Source organism: Erpetoichthys calabaricus, chromosome 2 (genome assembly GCF_900747795.2).
Source record: "Erpetoichthys calabaricus chromosome 2, fErpCal1.3, whole genome shotgun sequence".
NCBI lineage: Eukaryota > Metazoa > Chordata > Cladistia > Polypteriformes > Polypteridae > Erpetoichthys > Erpetoichthys calabaricus.
The window spans coordinates 249,146,728-249,170,767 of record NC_041395.2 but is presented as its reverse complement, the minus strand read 5'-3'; the positions used below and the strand labels follow the sequence as shown (position 1 = coordinate 249,170,767).

The 24,040-nt window shown below is 37.4% G+C and overlaps 1 protein-coding gene across 1 annotated transcript in view; it reads right to left on the bottom strand.

Moving 5' to 3' along the window:
• The window catches only part of LOC114646924 (kinase non-catalytic C-lobe domain-containing protein 1), a 130,952-nt gene that overhangs the window by 73,809 nt on the left and 33,103 nt on the right, over positions 1–24,040 (bottom strand). Inside the window, exon 3 of the mRNA XM_028795328.2 lies at positions 21,878–22,076. Coding sequence (XP_028651161.2) covers positions 21,878–22,076 — 199 coding nt within the window. The remainder of the gene's footprint in view (positions 1–21,877; positions 22,077–24,040) is intronic.

Below are 24,040 nucleotides of genomic sequence, written 5' to 3'. Positions count from 1 at the left end.
TTATATTCTGTCAATGTATGCATCTTGAAGCTAGAGCCTAGTTTAAGTGTTGTTTTCTCCTTTTGATGACTACTATTCTGATATTATTGTTGGATCATAAATGTTGGTTGTACAATTTTTCTCCTAGGCCAACTGGTAATGCTCATGTGGAGAATCACTAGAATGTAGTAAACTTTTATTTCTACTGAAGTACTGGCATTCAAGATTTCTGCCAAACTTAAGAGATCTTAGTTAGGCTGTTCAAGGGAATCTTACACTTAGATTCCTCTACACCTTAGATTTTTCCTGACTACAGCTTTCTTGGTTTCTCTAGTTAGTTTCTCACATTTTTTTCTGTTATTTTTCTTAATTTACTCATTTGGAAATGGATCAGTTACATAATTTAAGTATTTCGATTGTTCTTTAAGTATATTGTGGGCACTGCTTTAACAGGCTAAAAGATAAAACATCTTTCTTGATACTTAAGTTTAACTTTGATATATAACTTTTCTTCATCTTTGTTTAATTTTGTAGTTAATAAACTGACTGCACCAAGTTCATTTTCCTGCTAACTCCTCATTTGCTTTGCACAAACTGCCCAGGAGTGTGCAAATCTGGATTTAAAGTGCAACAATCATTGTAGGTTCTTGCTGTAGCCAGCTTATTCTTCTGTATTTTTAGGTTGTGGTATGCACCCAGGGCGGGTGACACAATGGTAGTGCTGCTACATCACAGTATGAAGACTAGGGTTTGTGTCCTCCTTGCATGAGGTTTGCATGTTCTCCCCATGTCTGCGTTAGTCTCCTCCGGATGCTCCAGTTTCCTTCCACAGTCCAAACACATGTATGTTAAGTGGATTGTCAATGCTAAATTGGCATTAGTTTTTGTGTGGCGCCAGTGTGAGTGAGTTCTGCCATGTACTGGAGCCCTGTCCAGGGGCTGTTACTGCCTTGCACCCTATGCTTCCTGGGAATGTCTCCAGCCCCCCAATCCGGTTCAGGATCAAGTGGGCTTAGAAAATGGTTTGGCACAGTCCCATGCCAATTATAACCAATGTCTTGCATTTAAAACAATTTTGCCTGTTGAATTTCTATCCCGTTCTTGTAACCATTGCATTCACTCTTCTAATTCTCAGCATATTCATCTATTTGTAAGTACTTCTAAACAAATGGACAGCAGTATAAACAACAAATACTGCAAGACATTGTAACATTCTCAAATCTTTTAATGAAATGTAAGGCTCACTGGGAGCAGCAGCCTATGTTGGTACCAATGGACACAAGGCAAGAAGTAACCATGGATGAGGTTATCTGTCCATCACAGGCAAATACTATTTAATACTTAAAAAATGTACTTAAACATTTCAGAAAAGAAATGATATGTAATAATCGGTTTCATTTGTTAGAGAGATGAATAGGCCCTCCATCATTCCATTCATTCATTTTCTGTACCGGCACATAATGCAATTAGAAGTAGCATCCGGTGTGAGACAGGCATAAACACTTGATAGAGTGTTAGTGAATCACAGGGCAATCTCAGAAAGAGAATTCTGCTCATACATGTATACGATCATGAAAAATATTAAAGAGTTTTAAAGAATGCTGGAGTAAAAACTAAAAACAAATAAGGAAACCAATAATAGATGCAGTAGCTGTCCAACTCCTGTGCTTCTTGGCTCCCTGACTAAATATGAATTCACAAATTAAATCATAACATCACTTAACCTTGGGAGCATAGGACATAAACATTTTTAGTGCTTAAAACAAAATCATTGTAAAGGCAATCAAAACCAATTAAAATAATGTACATTTTCACAAATAAATGAATCTAAGCAGAAAAACACATTTTGAAAAGACACAGTGAGTAGAGAAACATTCAGAAGAAGTATGATATATTTGCTAAGAAAGTGAAACTTGCAGAGGTTAAACAAGGCAATTGCAGTACAAAATGCCAAAAACATTTACATTGTGTCAGCAACAAACAATATTTTTAAAATTAGGCCATTAAGCCCGACTATTTAGAATTTATTATGTCTTGTCTTAAAAAATAGTGCAAGTATCTATAATTCTAGAAAAATGAGAAGGTGTAAAAAGCAAAAATGTGAGTGATTTAAACAGTAGCTGAAAGAATCACTTTAAACTAACAATAATGCATTTATTAAGGAACAGAAGGTGTCAACACACTCTAAAAAAGAAAATACTTTTAGAAAAATGCCTGGCAAAAAGTCAAAATTATTGCAAAACATGATACAATTGACAAAGGAAAGAAAAAAACAAATATAAGATTTTGCCCATTTAATTAAAAGCAGTTATGATGCTTCTACCATGGCTATGGCTCTGCTTCTTTTTGAACCTTTATTAAGTGAGTTTTGGAAATTGGTTGATTTATATATACAGTTGTGCTGTGGGGTGCCTATCATACAAGCTGGTGAACCTCAGAAACTTATCTTCTGATTGGGTTGTGACTTTGAGTCTGCCACATCTCTTCCTATCACAGTCTGTTCCAACTCTGCTTAAAGACAGACAGAGGGTTTTAAATAATCAACAGAAGTTGGGACACCTGTGCAAATTGTTTGCTTCAACTTGCAAGGCTTAATTCACTTTAACTGCTGCAGAACATCTGCAGGTTGCAACCTATTAGTTGTTCCCTGAAGAAGGCCCATATTCTCATATTTCCTTTCTTTTAAGTTTTTGCTGACCTAAACTTTAAATTTAAAGCTTACTTTTTCACCATTTTAGGTCATTCTTTGAATTTCAATCAATTAAAATTTTAGAAAAACTGGAAAAACCAAGGTGTTCAAAAACATTTGACCAGTAGTGTGTATGTGTCTATACATATATATATCCTTACATATACAGTAATTTGATAGTATTCGTATGTATAGTGTTCGCATCAATACCCTGTATGTATGACGATGTATGGTGTTCGCGTCAATACCCCGTATGTATGGTGTTCGCGTCAATACCTTGACTCAATACAAGTTAGAACCATGCAATGGGACTCTGCCTTTGTAGTTAGAACATAACATGGCAAACGCGGACGCAGTATTGCATGATTGGCTAAGAATGTTCAAATGCTACAGTGACACCGCTGGATGGCCAAGTATAGTAAGTTGGTGTTGGTTCGAGCAGAAAACAGTAAGTTCGGTTGGTTTTTGGAATGTTGGTTTGGTGGGGCGTACTTTCCAGGACTAACATCGTCGACTGACTTAAACCCTTTGACAGCTCCGGAACCGTAAGTAATTTAGAACGTATCGCCATTTGCTTGGTACGTCAAAATCTATCTTTGGGCAGTTCGGTTTTGGTATCCGATCCTTCTGACATCTATTGGCAAACTGAGTAATGACGGCTGGGTATTAACAACGGTCATTGTTTAAATTTTAGCCGATCTCAGATCTAAAATGACCACGCCAACATAATTATTACTCTGACTCTAATTAGAGCAGAAGCGTGACCACAGGGGGGCTGGGGTGGGCACTGCCCCCCCCAGAGACAAGCTGTGCCCCCCCCAGCGAAATGCTCTGTCTGTCCAATGAAAACTCTGGAGAAGAATAACATTTGATTTTCAAAACTGAGTTGCTTTCCAATCGGCCCGTTTGAATTTGGGGCGTATCCGTCAGTGTCTCCTCCACTAGACAGGCACTGTGCTGCTCACAGTTCACTTCGCAGCACGTTTTGAACCTGTTGACCGCATTCTTTAATTAAAACAGCGTATACATTCCATTCTTCTTTTATTTTCTGGTTGGTAACACCAAAGGCCATGCATAGGTGGCTTATTAAAAAGCAGACATCTTTAACCTCTGTCCCTCCGCAAGCTGCTGGCTCTATGGTTGCACCGCTGCTACCAACACGGAGCACAGCGCACCCACGTCAGGAACTGAAACTTCACTTCACGGGAAACTGAAACTCCAAAAGATGTAGATAAACCTACACAATTCTCCAGCTCTGCGCCCGTGTCGGGTACTCCAAACCTCTGCCTTCAACAAAATGTACAGTCCGGTCTGCCTGACTTAAATATGGATAGCCCATCCCAGCCCATTTTAATTAATTATCCCAAGCGCGCATTCGGAAAGACACTCAGATATTTTAGTGCAAGCTGGTATCAGACTCGACCATGGCTTGAATATTCTGTTGTCCGAGATGGCAGCTTTTGCTTTGCCTGCCACAAATTTAGTGTTTCCAATTCGGACCGCGAAGAGATATTCACCAAACACGGCTACACTAATTGGAAAAAAGCTCTAGAAAAAGACGGTGGCGGCTTCCACAAACACGCATCTAGTATCCCGCACGTCAGAGCCATGTCTGCATCACAGCACTCATCACTGGTGTGTCTTCAGCTGCATGCGAAAGCTCTTTCTCTACTTTGAACCGCATTCTCACTCCACTCCGCCGAACAATGCTGCATTCAAGGAAGAGAAATTTAGTCATTCTGGCACATGAGAAAAACATCACAGAAAAGCTAGACATGAATGAATTTATTTCAGAATTAGCCAAGAGTAACCGCAGACTGGTCCTGTAGATAATATCCAGGTTAAACACTGGAAACTGATGTCCTATAGCCTCCCATGACTATAATAAGCCATGTTTCTGTTCTTGCTCTCATACAGTATGTTGTATACATTTGACTTTATTGATATTTACCTTGTAGATGTAGTTCTATATTTGTTCACAAAAAATAATAATACAAGTTCCATTGCCTCTGTTAATTTTATTGAACAATAGGTTATGATTTATGCCACAATTTTTGCTTTTATATGTTTTATATAACTATGTTGTTATTAGGGGCGGCACGGTGGCGCAGTGGGTAGCGCTGCTGCCTCGCAGTTGGGAGATCTGGGGACCTGGGTTCGCTTCCCGGGTCCTCCCAGCGTGGAGTTTGCATGTTCTCCCCGTGTCTGCGTGGGTTTCCTCCGGGCGCTCCGGTTTCCTCCCACAGTCCAAAGACATGCAGGTTAGGTGGATTGGTGATTCTAAATTGGCCCTAGTGTGTGCTTGGTGTGTGGGTGTGTTTGTGTGTGTCCTGCGGTGGGTTGGCACCCTGCCCGGGATTGGTTCCTGCCTTGTGCCCTGTGTTGGCTGGGATTGGCTCCAGCAGACCCCCGTGACCCTGTGTTCGGATTCAGCGGGTTGGAAAATGGATGGATGGATGTTGTTATTATTATTTGACCCCTCTACAAAAATGGGGATGGATGGATGGATAGATATTTTTTGCCCCTCCAGACAAGCCAAATGCCCACCCACACATGATGTTCTGGTCACACCTCTGGATTAGAGTTGTAAAATACGGTTTGTTTTGAAAATTTGTTTGCCGGAAAAAATCAAATGAGGTGCGCCGAAGAGCTGAGTTCACGTCTTGCAACCCCGTTTAAACAGGAAGCTCTTCATTACATCAGCCGAAAAGGTCTATTTTAAGCACAAATCAGTGCCATGATAACAAAATCATTTCAAGGACTTAAAAAAACAAATAATTCTTTGCAGAGAAAGTATGGATTTCACAAACGTAGAATTTGTAGCCCTACTCGATCGGGCTCCCAGTCGCTATGTTTCTTTAAATTGCCAAGAGATGGCGGAAGTGTCCAAGTATGAGAAGGCCGACCATAGACATAGAATTACTAAACGCCGCATGACCAGCACCATCGTACATCAACGCTGCCGCCATATTGCGAGTGGCACTGCAGTGGAGTGAAGTAATGGATAAAGATGCCTCACGCATGTGCTGCTTCGGATTGTACAAACCGCTGTACGCTCCAAACCAGATCCCGGGGATTACATTTCATAGGTGAGGTTGAACAATTCTTTTGGTTATATTTTGCCATTAGAAAATCCCATTTTATAATCTTAGCATTCAAGGTCACCTTACAATAAAATTAAATAACATTAGTAAAATTAAAACAAGAGAATGATAAATCAAACATCAATAATTAGCAAACAAACAAAGATAACTGCCAGTAACAGTGCAAAATTCACAACTGGTATGCCAGTTTGAAAAGAAAAGTTTTGAGGGCATTTTTAAAATGTGTTATTGAATCGAGCTGATGTATATGAGCCGGAAGAGAATTCCCGAGTTCAGGAGCACTATGAGAGACGCTCGAGCTCCCATAGAACAGATGAGGATCTGAGTGAGCGAGAGGGGTGTCAGTCTGTAGGAGATCAGTGAGGTTGTGGAGAGCTTTAAATGTTAAGAGTGGTATTTTGTATTGTATTCTGTAGTTAACAGTGATCCACTAGATAGATAGATAGATAGATAGATAGATAGATAGATAGATAGATAGATAGATAGATAGATAGATAGATAGATAGATAGATAGATAGATAGATAGATAGATAGAATATGTTCAGTGGAATTAGAACAGCAGGTTATTATCCTGGCAGCAGAATTTTGAAGAAGTTGTAAGCGATGGATAAGTTTTTGTGGGATGCCAGATAGAATAGCATTACAGTAATCTATACATGAGGTGACTCAGGCATTAATCAATACTTCAGTACTGTGTTGCGTAAGAACAGGACGAAGTCTAGAAATGTTTCGGAGATGGAAGAAGGCAGTCCGCGAAATGTTACTTATATGAGAGGAATTATTTAATAATAATAATAATAATAATAATTATTATTATTATTATTATTATTATTTAGTATTAGTATTATTTAATAATTGCCTTTATTAGTGTATAAATGGATATAAATAATTACATTTAAACGATTTGCCAAAATCTGTTGTATGTAAACGATACTGTTTTAAACATTATTGTTTTTTCATCAGAAAGCCCAGTTTCCATATCTACGTGTATTAGTTTAAATGGCACTTTTACCACTCACAGTGGGGCGGACGCACTGACGTATCGTGTCGACTGGGCAACACAGTGAATGCGCCGTCTATCTATATGTCTATGATTTGTTCACTTTCCGATGTAGTGTAAATAAAGTAAATTCATCTCACTGTGGTGCACATTCTGTACGTAATACCATGTAACACATTATAATTCTCCTGCTTTATGCGAATATACCCATGCCACCGAAAAAAAAACGTACAATTCCACGGTCCACTTCAGATGCCAGAGAAAAGTCTATTTAAAGGGCGTCTCAAACGCCACAGCAGACACAATCCAAAGTGGACGAACTTACAATAAAATGTGAATAAGAAAGCTGTTTGTTCTATTTCTATGTTCTGTTTCTTTCATTTGGGAAATTCACCAGTTATACATTCCCGGGCAACGCCGGGTACTCCTGAAAGTATATATTATATATATATATATATATATATACACATACACACACACATGATCACACATGTGTGCACAAGGGACAGTTTAAGGGCTCTGGTGATGGTAATCTGCTGTTGCTCCATGAGCTGGCACTCTAAAATCACACCTTCCCTTTCTCATTTCTTTGTAGTCTGGAAGGTTGACGGCTTTTCTACTGCTGGAGTCAGTTCCAGTGTCAGGTGTGTGTGTAAAAAAGAAAAGTCACAGCTCCTGGTTCAGTCCCCTGTCCTTGTATCTAAGCCAATCACTTCAAAAGTCTCAACCACTTCTCGGAATTTAATAATACCAAGGGTTGATCTGCTAATGGCACAACAGATCTGAAGAAGTGAGACTTACACTTTTTGTTCAGACCCATGTGGGAGTACTTGTCTGGCTTTTGCCTTTGAGGTTTGCATCTTTTTTGAGTCTGGAGAGCAGATATAGAAATCATAATAATACTGAATGTTCTGCCTCTGCCTCTAGTTAAGAGTTTGAGGGCTATAAATATGTAGTGTTCATCTGCCTCTTTATTAGCATGGAAATGGGGTCTGCTTATTAAGCTCAGTAATTATTATAATTAAAAATACACATTACTCGCCCCTCTAGTCTTGGAGCTAAAATCAATAAGCCCCTCGTACTCACCTCGCAGATGGCGTCTTAACCCTCTTTTATTGGCAGACGAGAACTGCACAGAATTTATATCCAAACAAATCAGCTTCTTCCTAGAGACAAACACGTCTACAGAGGTTTCTGCAGGAACACTCTGGGAAACTCTAAAGGCCTTCCTAAGAGGCCAGATTATTTCATATCTTTCCCATAGAAATAAATTAGAAACCAAGAAAGTGTCAGAGCTAAGAAATGAAATTACTAGAATAGATGAAGAACAAGCCAGGCGTCCAAGTGAAGCTCTTCACAGGAAAAGGTAGGCCCTGCATACAGAACTTAACATCTTAACAACTAAAGAAACTGAACAACTTATTTATAAGTCTAGACAGCATTACTATGAACACGGAGAAAAAGCTAATAAGCTTTTAGCTCAACAAATTCATAAACAAGAAGTTCACAATGCAATACCAGTAATCACCAACAAGAATGGAGAAGAAATCATCGACCATAATAAAATAATGCACACATTTAGAGATTACTATAAGTCTTTATATTCCACTGAGCCCAAAGAAGACAACACACAATCTAATGCATTTCTGGATAATTCACAAATACCACAAATAGATGCTTTAAGTGCTGAGGAACTAGATAAACCTCTAACGCTAACAGAATTACTAGACGCTATAAAGTCACTACAAAGCGGGAAATCATCAGGCCCTTATGGTTACCCCGTAGAGTTTTATAAGAAATTCTCCACTCAGCTAGCTCCACTCTTATTGGTAACATTTACAGAAGCTAAAGACCACCAAATACTACCTCAAACATTTCGACAAGCATTAATCACCGTCTTTCCTAAACAAAATAAGGACTTGTTACAATGTGCATCATATAGACCAATTTCACTCCTGAATAATGATGTTAAGATACTCTCAAAAATCCTAGCTAGAAGGATGGAGAAAGTGCTGCCCTCGGTAATATCACAAGATCAAACTGGATTTATTAAAGGCCGACATCTATCTTCAAATCTCCGACGCTTGTTTAATGTTATATATTCACCAGCAAAATCAAACACCCCAGAGATATTACTATCATTAGACGCAGAAAAGGCATTTGACATGATCGAATGGAATTACCTTTTCACTGCATTGGAGAAATTTGGGTTTGGCCCGAATATTTGTGCTTGGATTAAACTACTGTATACCAGTCCAGAAGCTTCAGTTTGTATTAATAAAATTTGCTCAGACTACTTTAAACTAGAACGTGGTACCAGACAAGGATGTCCCTTGTCGCCACTGTTGTTTGCAATCGCTATTGAACCACTGGCGGTTCACTGCCGAAATTCTCATCAGATAAAGGGGATTGTCAGAGAAGGACTGGAACAGAAAATTTCTTTATATGCAGATGATATGGTCTTATATATATCGGACCCAGAAAACACTGTCCCTGCTGTTTTAACAGCACTAACAGAATTTCAAAAGATATCTGGTCTTAGAATTAATCTGAATAAAAGTATACTCTTTCCAGTGAACTCACAAGCATATAATAATAAATTAGACACCCTACCTTTTACCATAGCAGATCAGTTTAAATACCTAGGGGTAAATATCACAAGTAAACATAAAGCTCTTTATCAACAAAATTTTGGCGTCTGTATGGAAAAAATTAAGCAAGACTTGCATAGATGGTCAACCCTTCATCTCACTCTAGCCGGAAGAATTAACATCGTTAAGATGAATATCCTTCCTAAACTTCTTTTTTTATTTCAAAACATTTCAATATATATCAATAAATCGTTTTTTAAACAGTTAGATTCAATAATAACCTTATTCATTTGGAACTCAAAACACCCACGTATCCGAAGAGCGACCCTACAAAGACCTCAGGCAGAAGGTGGCATGGCTTTACCTAATTTTCAGTTTTATTACTGGGCAGCAAACATACAAGCCATAAAAACCTGGACACAAATAAATGCACATACACAGGCTTGGTCTGCAATAGAAGTAAAATCCTGTAGTACTTCTTTATATTCCCTGCTCTGCTCTCCAATAAATGAAAGTTATCGCAAATATACTAATAACCCAATCGTGCTTTACTCACTCAGAATATGGAACCAAATTAGGAAGCATTTTAAGATGGAAAATCTTTTATCAGTGGCACCTCTGACAGGGAACCACCTCTTTCAACCTTCGCAAGTATATCCAGTTTTTAATACCTGGAAAAGTTTTGGGATTAAAATGCTCAGAGATCTTTATATAGACAACATATTTACATCTTTTGAACAATTACGTTCAAAGTTTAACCTCCCAGCTACACATTTCTTTTACTATCTTCAAATTAGAAATTTTGTTAAACAGAAATTGCCCGATTTCCCCCACCTTGCACCCTCCACAATGCTGGAAAAAATACTGCTCAATTCCGAGGAAACAAACACTATTTCCGCAATATATAAAATCTTATTAGAGTCCCTACCTTTCAAAGATCCAAGAGGACATTGGGAAGAAGATCTCTTAATCAATATATCAGAAAAGGAGTGGAAGGTAGCAAAGCAGAGAATTCACTCGAGTTCTATATGCGCAAAGCATAGAATTATTCAACTAAAAAATTATATATCGAGCTCATCTGTCTCGCTTAAAACTGTCCAAAATGTTTCCAGGCCAGGATCCAACCTGCGAGCGCTGCAACCAAGCTCCTGCCTCACTGGGTCACATGTTCTGGGCCTGCACCAAACTAACATCATTTTGGACAAAAATGTTTAAGTGCCTCTCAGACAGCCTTAGTATCACAATCCCTCCTAACCCACTAACAGCTGTGTTTGGTGTCCTTCCAGATGGACTTGAATTGGAGAAGGACAAACAAACGGTGATTGCATTTACTACACTCTTGGCACGCAGACTTATTTTGTTAAATTGGAAGAATCCTAATTCTCCTCTTATAAGTCAGTGGGAAACTGATGTTTTATATTATTTGAAATTGGAAAAAATCAAATTTTCAGTTAGAGGATCTGTACAAAATTTTTTCAAAACTTGGCAGGATTTAATCAATATTATTTTAATATAGATATTTACTTCTCCCCTTCTTTTGTCTAATGTTGCCTTATTAAAAAGCTTAAAGCAATTTTCCTTTAGCTAAGCTCTCCTTCTCAGGGGTGGGGTTTGATTTGTCTTCAAATTTGCTGGGTTATAAATTGATCTGTTTGTATGGAATGATTACAATGAAAATTAATAAAATAAAAATATTAAATAAAAAAAAAAAAAAATACACATTACTTTTTTGTCAATTTTTGATATTACAACTGTGGCTAATCCATGGGAAACATGCAAATATGTAGGTCACTGTATACTGTACTTTATCCTCAGATACCCCTAAAAATTTTCCTATCAACTCCTGACATATACATCTACTTTACATTATTATAAATTATCACTTTAAACATAAAACTAAACCTTCTCAGGAGAATTATACAGTTATAGGAAGGGCTCAGGATTCGTGATGTCAGGGTGGCCCTGCCTCCTGGGGCTTCACCAAGAATGCAAAAAGAACATAAGCACATTTAAAGAGACAGTACACACTTACAGCATTACAATTTAAACCAGCAAAAGTAATACAAAGACATGAAAAATAATAACTAAAAATGAACAAAAACACAAAATACACATACTAATACATAACTGTTCTTTGTTTTTTATTTTAAATTTTACACAATGAATGACCGCAATCCTTTACATAAAATGCAATATTAGAAAAAGGGAACCTGAGTGTATACCAAATAGTTTACCAAAATAGGCAACCAAGAAAAAAGACAAAATTGCATCACACAAAAAAGAAAATACACTTCAAACTTTACTAAGATGCAAAAAAATCAAAAACAAACTTTAGACTTGGAATTTCTGTATGTCAGAACCCAATAATCAACATATAATAAGCCACCAAATCTGCTAGAATTTATACAATAACTTTTTGAAAATCAGAGATCATAACAGCAATAACCATTACTAAACACTTCTAAAATTTAATATTAGTTTTTACATCACTCTTAGGGAATTTTAGCATACTCTTCTTTGCAGACATGCTTTAACTCAGGCAAACTGGTAGGTTTGCAAAAGCAGACTGCTTGTTTCAGGTCCTGCCACAGCATCTCTGCTGGGTTCAAGTCAAGACAGATTAGGACAGTTTAATTTTGTTTTTTGAGCCATTCAGTTTAGGATTTGTTTTGGTGTTATGGCTTATTGTCCAGCTGCAAAACCCAATTACACTTCAGCTTCAGGTCACAGACTGATGATTGGACATTTTCCTTTACGAAAACGTAAAGTACAAAAGTATTGTTTCCTTTAATAATGGCAAGTCTTCCTGAGGCAGCAAACCATTCCCACACCATCACACAAATTATTTATTGAGAGTGTGATGCTCTTATTTTATTAGATTTATATCAGACTCCGTGAAACCTGTGTCATCCAACGAAATCTACTTTTAACATTATTCCAAAAGGCATGGGGAACATCCAGGTGTTTTTATGCTAATGCAAGATAAGCATTGATGTTCCTCTTAGATCGCAGATGTTTCTGCCTTGCTTGTCTTCAATGAATTCCATTTTTACTCAGTTTCTTTCTTATTAAGGTGTAATTAAGACTGATCATAGGTGAAGCTAGAATGGACTGCAATTCTTTGGATGTCCTTCTGGGATCCTCTGTGAATTCTTGAATGGGTTGTCGATGTTCCCATGGGGCTTACATGGCAGGTCTTTCTGGGAAGACTCCCCACTCTTTCAAGTGTTATCTATTTGGAGATAATGACTCTCACTGTACTGTGGCAGAGGCCAAAGAGCCTTAGAAATGGCTTTGAAACACTTTCTGATTCGTAAATTTCAGCAACTTTTTCCTCATTTCTCTTGAATTTGTGATGATGTGGTTTAGATTTAACAGGGCTGGTTGCAGTCAGGTCTGGCTATGTTCAATCAGCTGAATGTGATTATCAATTAACTTTGGTCATCTCATAACTAAGGGGGTAATTAATAATAATAATAATTTTTATTTATATAGTGTCTTTCCCCTGCTCAAGGCGCTTCGCTTACAGGTATTGGCTAACTTACATATATTAAGTAGCAAGTTAGAAATGATGTTATATGTTTACTCTGGTTTCTTTTATCTAATACTAAATTTTGTCTAAAGATCTGAAACTAATATTTGTGACAAGTATACAAAAATAAAGTTTATCAGGAAGGGGGAAAATACCTTTTAAAAGCACTATAACACATTTGTCTATTACTGTTCCAGTCCAGAAGCTGCCAATTCAGAAGAATAGCAGTAATCCTGACCTTGCTATTTAAATTAGCTCTCCTACCTGACTGCCATGACAGAGGGTCCTCTGGAGCGTTCTGCTGACCATTTTAGACTGGATATGTATGCAATATTGATTTCCAATTGTGTTCTGTTTTTTCCCCTCTAGAACCTCAACGTTTCTACATTTCTTTATCTCATTTTCACAGGTTAATTGAGATGGGTTACATTAGTACCAGAGGGGTACTACCATATAAGAAAGACACTTTAGAGTTGTAGATTTAATTTCAAATGGATAAATGTGTAATTTTTGTCTATCAATCTACACCTGGTAACCCATAATTACAATCATGTTTTCAGAATGGTCAGCAAAATTTTTTTAAAATCAAACACAATGCTTATATGAACAAGCATTCAGACCCTCAATTCAGCACTTTCTTCACACCCCTTTGGCAGAAATTAACGCTTCAAATATTCATGGGTAAGTTTCTACAAGCTCTATACACCGCATTTGGGGATTGTATCCCATTCTTCCCGGAATATCCTCTCAAGCTTCATTAGAATGGATGGGAAGCATCTTCTGGTCTCTCCACAGATGTCCTATTGTGTTTTAGGCTGGATTTATACTTCACGCGACGTGACACATGCTGCAGAGGACGCTCCTGCTATGCAAGCGTTGTACGGTTTATACTTGCGCGTGTACTTTACGTAAATCTGGAGGAATCCACCAGGTGGCAGTGCGAGATATTATCACGGGGAGAACAGGTTCGGCTTCGCTGTGTTGTGAATTGCCTGGAACACCCATTAAACTCCGATGACACCTTACCGCAATATCTCTGAAAAGGATGTTTAATGATTAAATCCATCAGTCCAGGGATTTGTCTATTTCAGCTAGCATTGGGCACGAGGTAGAAACAATCCCTGGATGAGGCATCAGCTCATCGCAAGGTGAATACAAGCACACACGCTGGCGTCATTTTAGTGTCACCAAATCTGCATATCTTTGGAAGGAAACCGGAGCACAGTGTGGAAACCCAGCAGGAAAACATGTAAACTCCAGGCAGGGAATATCAGCGACGTGACTCCCTGTGGGACAGCAGTGCTACTGCTCCGCCACCGTGTCACCTCCATGTGTGTCATTATTAACAGTATTCATTATTTAAATGAAATTACCTATGAATCTGTAACATGTAACATACATACTTCAATGCATTTCATCATGAAAGTGATATCAAGTATAAATCTAAGGATTCTAAATGTGCAGAGAGTTGGAATATCATACATTTAATGTGCTCAGTGTGGCGATCTATTGCTGTTTGCCACTGCTGTCAGTACCAGAGGAAGCCCTAGAAAAAAAGACGGCACAGAAGACGGTATGTGAGACTTTTAAAATGTATCGTGTCATTACAATCGGGAATATGCAACGCTTGAATATAAAAGCACCACGAATGCATCTGTATGTCAGCATTTTGCTTCACCACATCGAACCATTCATCAAACATCGAAGCACGCACATCGATCATGTAGGATCCTCAAAGTGGTTTTCTGTCACATGTAGATAGTAACCAGAGACTCTGACGTCACATTCCAACTTTTAGCACACTGCGCCCCCAGACTTTTTGCTGGTACTGCAACTCGTGCACACGTTGCATTAATTTCTGAGGAACTGCTCAGAGGACGCGTCAAATGAACGCTGGGAATGCGTGGCAGCCATGATGCGGGCGCGTACACGTTCTGAGCGTGAAGTATAAACGAGCCCTAAGTCTGGGCTTGGCTAAACCACTGTAGGAAAGTCAAAGATCTGTCTTGACTATATGTTTCGGCTCATTGTTGTGCTAAAAACTGAACCGTCATCCTAATCTCAGGTCACATGCTTTCTGGAGGTGGTTTTCTTCAAGGACCTCCCTGTATTTGGCTGCATTAATCCTTTCCTTAATTCTGACCACTTTCCTTGTCCTTGGCACAGAGAAGCCCATAGTATGGATGATATTAGGCAAGAGATGAGCAGTGCCTAGTCTTCACCAGACATAGTGCCTGGAGTTCTCCCCAAACAGTTCAGTTATTGTCTCATCAGACCAGAGAATCTTTTTCCTCATGTTCTCAGAGTCCTTTAAATACTGCTATATGCTTGATTGATGATGTGCTGCTATAATGGTCATCTTTCCAATTAGGTTCTGCCATCTTAGCAGAGGACCTCTGAAGCTCTGTTAGTGACCTTTGGGTTTTTGGTCACCTCTCTGATCAACCCTTGAAGTCCAGTCATTCAGTTTTGGTCACACAGCCAACTCAACTTCGTCCATTTCACAATTATTGAATACTTGTTTAAGTAAGAGATTTCAGTTTTTGATTTTTATATAAATTTACAAATCTTTCTGAAAACATGTTTTCACTTTGTCATTATGGGATATTGAGTGTAGATTGATGGGCAAAAATCACACATTTATCCTTTTAAAATTAAATCTACAACACAATAAAGTGTGCAGAAATTGAAGGAGTCTAAATACTTTCTGAATCAACTGTACACTAGAGAATGTGAGAGCAGGGAATTAAAGACAACCAAGGTTAACAATTTATGTAAGGTATTAGAAAGTAGAATTAATACAACTGTATCCAAACACAGACCAGACAAGGTAATAAAATATAACTGAAATTACTAGCCAGCAGGGAATAACTAGGCATAGAATCAGTAATGCACAGAAAATTGCTTGTCTTAAGTACTACAAGTACTAGAAATGAAATAAATGAATTATATTTATATATAGCTGTACAACAATAGAGCATTATAACAATAACAGAATCCTGAGTAAATCCAAGCAATGGGGACGAGTATAATATAAATTGATACACTTTATTTGGAAAAGACAGGCAAAATGGAAAAGGTGGGGGCTGGCAATATACAGTACATAAAAGGGAATTTAAATGATTTGGCTCCTAATGAGAGGTAATATCTTAGTAAGGATATGTGGGCTAGAATATAAAGCTAAAAGAAAAAATGATTGACACCTGAAATGTGTTCTATATTCATATCTAACACAAACACACATATTTATAAGTGTTAAATATTTAACACAAGGACCAGGAGATGAGAGAAAACTCATACTCAAAGTTCTTAGCCAGAGGTCAAAAATGCTAATCAGTACAGGCAAAACACAAACCAAAAAAACAAACAGACACACACAACACTGTCCAAAATTCTCCAATGACACATCACTCTGTGGCTGCCGACATCGTCCTACACCCCATCATGTGCACCTGAAAGGATACAGGTACGTGCCATTTCTCTAATCTTTATTTCTAATACTGAGGACTAACTGGGCACAGTTCATTATATTCAGCAGGACACCTCCAAGAGAAACTACACTGTCCCGCAGAACGCTGGTGAGTGCACATATACCACTAAGCTTTTGTCAAGGGAGTTGCATCTTCACGATATTCCTTTAAATAACATGTGAAGATCCCACATGTAACTCTCCAAAAAGGATTTTGCAATGTCTAGCACTCAAATTATTTTTTTTACCTAATCCAGCAGTTTGGACGTCAACAACAGCATGCCGCAATCTAATATATATGCATGATCAAATCTCCTGTCAAAGTTCTGAGGGCCATGTGGCAGCAACAATATGGTCAAAGCCATGAACAAACACACAAAATGCTGGCAATATAATGTTTTGAAACAGTTGCTAAAAATATTACTGGTATAAACATGTTACAGAGTAGGGCAGTCAAATTAGCTGAAATTTACATTTTCAATATTCATATTTTAATATACATTTTTTATATACATTTTCATCCAGCTGGGGGCCCATGCTCCCCAGGAATATATTCATTAGAGATTGCAGCTTTTACTTAAAAAAAAAAGTCAAAATATTAGAATATAAAATATCATATCCTTTCCTAGTGGTATGGCGGTGATTCTAAGATAAAGAAAGAAAAAATAACAGTAAAGAAAGAATATACTTCGCTTCTCTTAATATCATCTGGACATTCACAGTACAATATTCTAAGGAGAGCTACCTACGAAAAGTGGGCAGTTGTGGAGTCCCTGCAGTCAACTGTGGCCTACTTCAAGAATGTGCAGAAGACATGTTTCCTAGGTACGGGCAGGAGCGATGTCTTCCATCAGTCCGTAGGCGAGCTCTAAAGTTCTGGGCAATAGCCAGAGGCTTTTTACTTTAATACAGTCCAAATTTCCCAAAATAAGATCATGCAATTTCTAAACATGAATACAGTCTTTGCTGGCATGGCTTAAAAAGAAAAAGAACACCATAAATGTTGACCATTGGGTACACCTACTTTCTTTTAACAGCCTGCCTGAGAAGTCTCCACTTAATAATTCTTTACATTTATATAGCGCTTTTCTCACTACTCAAAGCGCTCTCCACATAGGGAGGACCCGGGAAGCAAACCCACAATATCCTGACTGCAAAGCAGCAGCACTACCACTGTGCCACCTGTGAGGATGTCTCTTTGTATCTTCTTGTCAGGTTGCTTACATGGCCAGTAGTGTTTCTCCCTCTCAGCTGGTTTGCATGGCTTCAGCTCTGTCTATTTATAGCCTCAATTACCAGCTTTAAATATAATAATGTGTATGGATTAAACCTCACAGATCACAGTTCCATACTGCAAACCTTTGGCTATAAGGTTAAATATTCTGGGTGCTACATATAAAGCATATGTGTGCAGTATATGTTGTTTTATTATATTTTTATTATGTTTAGTTTTTTTCCTCACAGTACATCTGTAAAGCATGAAGTTCTTATTACTCTGCACTGTCCCTTAAAAGACACACGAGAAAGCAGCAGTCTTCAAATGAATGTGACACTTGAAGAAATAGCCAGAAAGTGGAGCTGGGCACTCTTTACGTTGCTCTTTTTACTAGTAATCTGCGTAAGAAACACACAACATCTGTTGTGATTGCTCAAACATATAAAAGGCAGTCATCGATCAATTTTTCTTTTTTCCCAGCTATGGTTCTTTTGGCTCCTTCAGGCCAGAAAATGTGATCTTCTCAACCATTTCTCTTTTATATAAATTGTGCAACATAAGTCTTAGTTTACAAATAAAGGAGACATATTTGTTAAATGTTGTATTGTAATATTTCCATCCATTGTTATTATCTATTTAGCAAATGCATTTATTCAGAGCAACTTTAAAAATATCTGTAAAATGAGTTTGAATGTTTATCAGGAAACTACTAAGTTCATAATACAGCAAAGCACAAAGAGCCCCAGCTATACAGTCGTTGGTTCTATGACTAGATGGTAGAGAAGAAAAAAAGTGGCCAGTAAACAATATAGAGTGCTGGTGCCAACAAGAACTGAGTGCAGCGGGTGGTAGCAGTCAGTCAAAAAACAAAAAAAAAAAACACATGGAACTGAACTAAAATGATACTCTCTCTTAACCTTTACAGTTTAAACAAAAATATAAAACAGTTGACTTGAATATGTTTTTTTTTTAATTATACCTTATTATTTTAGACAGTATACGTCAAGTCAGCAGCCAACTAAGATGCAGACTGTGTTTACAACTGCGGGTTGGCCAAGGTCCCTAAAATGAGCATTGCTGACATTTAAAAAGGCTATTTAAGTCTCTTTGCAGTTGTTTTACAGTATATTGTGCCTAATGAAAAAAGGAAAGCAGCATTTGCTTACTGCAATGGATGCTTAACACTTCTAGAGTAAAACAGCAGAAAATCAGGGATGTCAGCTTATAGTGCGACTTTCATGGTATTAAAAAAATGCTTTAGTTGCCTCACATTTTTATGCAATCGTTTTGTTCACCCCACTGAATTAAAGCTGAAAGTCTGCACTTCATCTGCATCTGAGTTGTTTCATTTAAAATTCATTGTGGTAATGTACAGAACCAAAATTAGAAAAAAAGTTGTGTCTGTCCAAATATTTATGGACCTAACTGTATGTGATGCACATGTGCATGGGAGGCCGCTTAAGGGCTCTGGTGATGGTAGTTACCCACCAAACCAGGGGTTGGCACCCTTTTCAAATTAATTGTCTGTTCCTCCCTATGCAGAATGGATGATTGATGGTCGTTTCTTCCCTGACGTTACTTCAGTTGTCTGCCTTCCTGGAACCACCCCTTCCAGGAATCCATATAACTGGAAGTTCAGCCATTTTATATAATTTCTGTACAGGACTCCGGTCTGAAAATTTGTAATTTGCACCTTTGTAAAAACAATCAAAGCTTTCATTTATTTCCATTTTACAGGGTCACGGATGTCACCCCAAACCTCTTCCTGTGTTTCCTTCTTCTCTTTCAGGTATTTTCAGTCAAATAATCAATTCTTACTTTACAATACCATTAATACCATGGATCACAAAGCACCTTACATATCCGACCAATATAAAAGTGAAAGTAGAGAAAAGAAAAAACATGGCAGATGTAACAAATGCATCTCAAACACGTACAAATTATCACATTCTCAGACAGGAAAAACAAGTTGTGAACAAGAGCAATGCCTACAACATACTTCACTTAAAGTTTTCTACTACAGAAACAATACTAAAAGCAAACAGACAAAGGAAAGCAGCTATGCTCTTTATTAGAAGATTAGGATCAGGCAGGCAGGAGATAAAAGTGTTAGGAAACAAAACCATCAGCATGAGCAGTAATATAAGTGAAGATCATAATCAGAGTAGTAACACGAACATCAATGAAAAACTGAAGGAAAGGTTGAAACACAGGAACCAAAATTCAATGACTAAAACCACAAGACATATTTAAAAATTGTGATTGACTTAGTCAAAACAGGCAATGGAGGGAGCCTTCCTAAATACTCATGCCCCCTGTCGTCATGTGACTCTTTATAGGTGATGACTCTAGGCAACTCAAAAAAGGGTGGAGACAAGAGCATATCACATGTAAAAGACGGGGTTAAACATGCTAATTGATGACACACCTTAGAAAAAGACAGTTCTGAAATAGAAGACAAAAAGCAGTCAACCCTAATGGGATGTCAAGAAGATGAATTGTAAGTCAGAGAACTCTACCAAAGTCTGAACTGTTAGGGTACATCAAAACCAATACACTAAACTAAAATTCTCTGTAAGAAGGAAACTTTAAAAGTTTTGTAACCTAAACCACACCAAAAATCACTCACAAGGTTTACTCATAATACCTGCAAATCGCAGATGTTATGGAATCATCTTATAAAGAATAGCAGCAATGATATCAGATAGCAAAAGCTCTGTAAAAATGCCCCCACGTTTTGGCAAAAATAACACAAATTGGCGAATGCATCATGATGGATCCAAAATGGCGACATTGAAGAAATTCCTGGCATTCTCAAAGAATTCCAGAAAAAGGTTTTCCAAAAATTTATGCAAGCTAGACAAAACGTTTAATTACATATGAATCATAACAGGCATAACCTGCTGGAATAATCAAAAAGGGTAAAAAAAATTCCAAAAGCATGCATGTCTAATATTAATAATTAATACACATTTTTGAAGGAAATTACTACATTTTTAGGTAGTAATTCAAAAACATTAGCATTACTCTTTTATATTAGCAAAAGTAACATTTGCATTTACATTTTCCCTTACATTGCCACCAACTACATTGATTTAGAGTGTTTGGAATTCCAGTGAAAGTTCTCCTAAATTTTTATGCATTAAGGGCTAGAGACAGATAGCTCCTCTGACACTGTGTAAAATAAGTCATAACCCTTCCATAGTTACTGATTTAAATTGTTATTTAAATGTTTATAGCAATCCTCAGCTTTTTACTTATGAATTTCATTCCAACTTTCCAAAATATGTTCAATGTAAATTCTTATTTACAAAAATATTTTTTTTAGTTGTGAAATTGTGTTTCTGCTGCGTGCTTCCTGAAGTTTTCCAGTGGAAGGAGCTAACGCTATTGGCCCTGCAGTGTTCTACTTTCTTTCTTGAACATGTGCACGTGTGCAGCCAGAGCATTTGCACTTAGTGATGGAGCTTTAAGACTATAGCCCCTTATTCTCCACATTAAAGTGAGGACTGACATTTTGTTTTTCAATCCCTCATTTGAACTTCTGGTTCAAGCTTTCCCCAGTCAGAGCTATGCAGCACAAGTCAGAGAAGAGATAAGAAAAACAGAGTACCTTAAAAGTAGCCACAGTAATTTGATCAAACAGAAATCTGGTCAATATCAGGAATGCATCAGGCAAAATGGGCTGAGAAGGATTGCCTGAGAGCACTAAATTTGTAAAAGTATGATATCTATATTTCAAAAAAGCACACAGTCCTGGTGTGGAAAGAACAGGTATTTCAAAAATTAAATTGACACACAGTGATTAACACAAATGTCCAACAATGCTAGAGTCTGATATGTTGTATTATGAGTCATGCAGTTTCTGTCCATGTTATAGTAATTTGTACTTTTTTTTTTTTTTTTTAGGAATTCAGTTCTAAATTTGAGGCGTTGCGGTTTCCACTTAGGCAGTTTATAGCCAAAATATTTTCCTAGGTTGTGGGTTGATGCAAGGCTCTTAGTTGTCAGATGATGACAATAACCTGATCATATATATTGAAACAGACTAAGTAGAACCATTCCATTGTTTTGTTGATTTAAATTATGATGGAAAAAGTGCCTGAACTTGCACGTCTCGCTAGTCATTAGTGGAAAAAGGGGCAAATATTATTAGTCAGGCAGGTTAATAATTAGGCAATAAGTCTGCACACCTAAAGGAAAATTCTGGTATGGCCCACCAGAATTTTCATGCCAAAAATGCCATCGATTATTACAAATTCAATGATTTACAATAGGGCTATTAAAACATACTTACCACTCTGCTGTTCCATGAAGCAGACATTCCCATTTGCATTAAAAGCAAGAGTATCAGGAGTAATGCAGAGTGTGTGGAAAAGGGCAGAGTGGTCAATACTCTTCATGGAAATGGCACACTCTAGGCAGATTGCCCATATCTCCTGCTCAGTAAGGCAGTTGTCCCGAAGTGAAAGGATATCCATAAGAGACACATTTTCCTGTTAAAAAAAGCCAAACAGTAATTTATTATTTTGCTTTTAGTCATAACTCAGTATAAACTAAATGTGAATTCATGGCTGTTAAAACTGTTTCATTATCTGCCCTTCTACCAAGTCACATATAATAAACACACCCAAAAAGCAAAAAAGAAAAATGTTTGTTCCATTAAAATGATTACACAAACAGCATTAACCAAAAACATGTTGTTTATCTTCAGTTATATGTTTGGCAACAGACTTAAGTAAAATTGGAATATTCTGTATTTCCTTATTATAGGGAAATAAACACTTAAGAAAAAGAATCATACTCAAGTAATTCATATTTTAAAAATATAAAGTCAATGTTGCTCATATTTTATGCTATCTGCATCATGAGATGTACTATTCTTACTGAAAGCGTACATATAAATATGTCACATGATACAAGTGAAATTCATTTGTTGCAGGATAGACAGATAGACATATTTATAGATAGATAATAATTTATTTGTCCCCAAGGGGATTTTGACTTTACAGAAGGTCAAGAGGAATAAAATTACTATAACAAAAGAACACAAGAACTCCTAGCTTGACTAATGATAAGAGAGCTGTTGCAGCCTAATGCAGACTTGTACGTGTGGGTACAATGGATCACAGTGTGGTCATATCTGCTCAGTTGTGCTATTTAACAATTAAATAAAGTAGGCACAGCTTGTTTTATCCACGAATGGAACTTAACACACACTTTTGGAGGTTTGCCATCGTTCCTTCCTGTGCTAAAGCCACCCCATATCCAGAATGATTCATCATTACAGTGTTGGTAACAGAGTGAATCATTTCTGTTGCTGAGTCACAATTTGCAAATAACAATAGCAAAATAAACATTAACCACAATTATGTAACTTATCTTCCTACCCTCCCTCCTGCCTTTTTTCCACTTCATGGCATCATTTCATATTAAATCAGTCCAGCAATAAAACAGTGTCCAGAGTAAGAACTTTAAGCTGGTTCTCCGGCAATACCAGAAATACCACAGTAACTTTCATGACTCGCCATGACAGGTGACAATTCATTCATCCATCTTCAGGCAAGGTGCTCCTCCAATATGGTGTAATAGAGCTCCTTAGGCGCTAATGATCACAGTGTTACCAGCTGACTACTGGAATAATTAATATATCCCACTTTAAGTTCCTCAGAGTCTGTGAAATTTTCAGGTGTTGCAGATGTAAGGTTGCCTATTTCTTCACCCTGTAACTTCTCCCAAGTTTGCAGCTTGTCCGAAACGCAGTTGAGATGAGCGGATGCTTGAGTTTGCAATGGCAGCAGCACATCATTTAAAATCTATTTTTAAATTTCTATTGACAAGCCAGATTCCATATCACATCTAATGTTAATCTTAATACATTGTTTATAAAAAGTTTATCAAAAACTAGTAACTACAAAGAAAAAACAAAGAAAGAACACAGAGCTTCTGTAAATGGTTGCTACCTGCATGGCACCTGGAAGGGAAAAATCTGCATAGACAAGAATATTTTCTCTCATCTCTCTCTTGTCTTAGTATATTCTTAATTTACCCATATCTTATGTCAATTTAAAAAGACATGCTAACCTATGAGACAAATACAAATACAATGCAATCACAAAATACCATATTTGGCTAAGCTATCTATTCATTTTATGTATATTTTATATAAGAAAATTAGGTGAGAGTTCAGACTATATACACAAAAGTCAACAAGCAGACAGGAAACAGAAATGTGTCAGCCATGACTGCTAGGATTTGTTAACTGAGCTGACATGAATCTTCCATTTATGTGTAGCTCAGGCAGGTGACAAAGACGATGGGAACATGCAACTCTTCCTTAGGGTGATGGTCTGCAGCTACTGTACACAGACAAAATAGAAACATGCATGTCAAGATAAAGAGTGGACTACAAAACACAAGAATACTATTCTCTTTTTGGTTGATCAACTGAACAGAGACT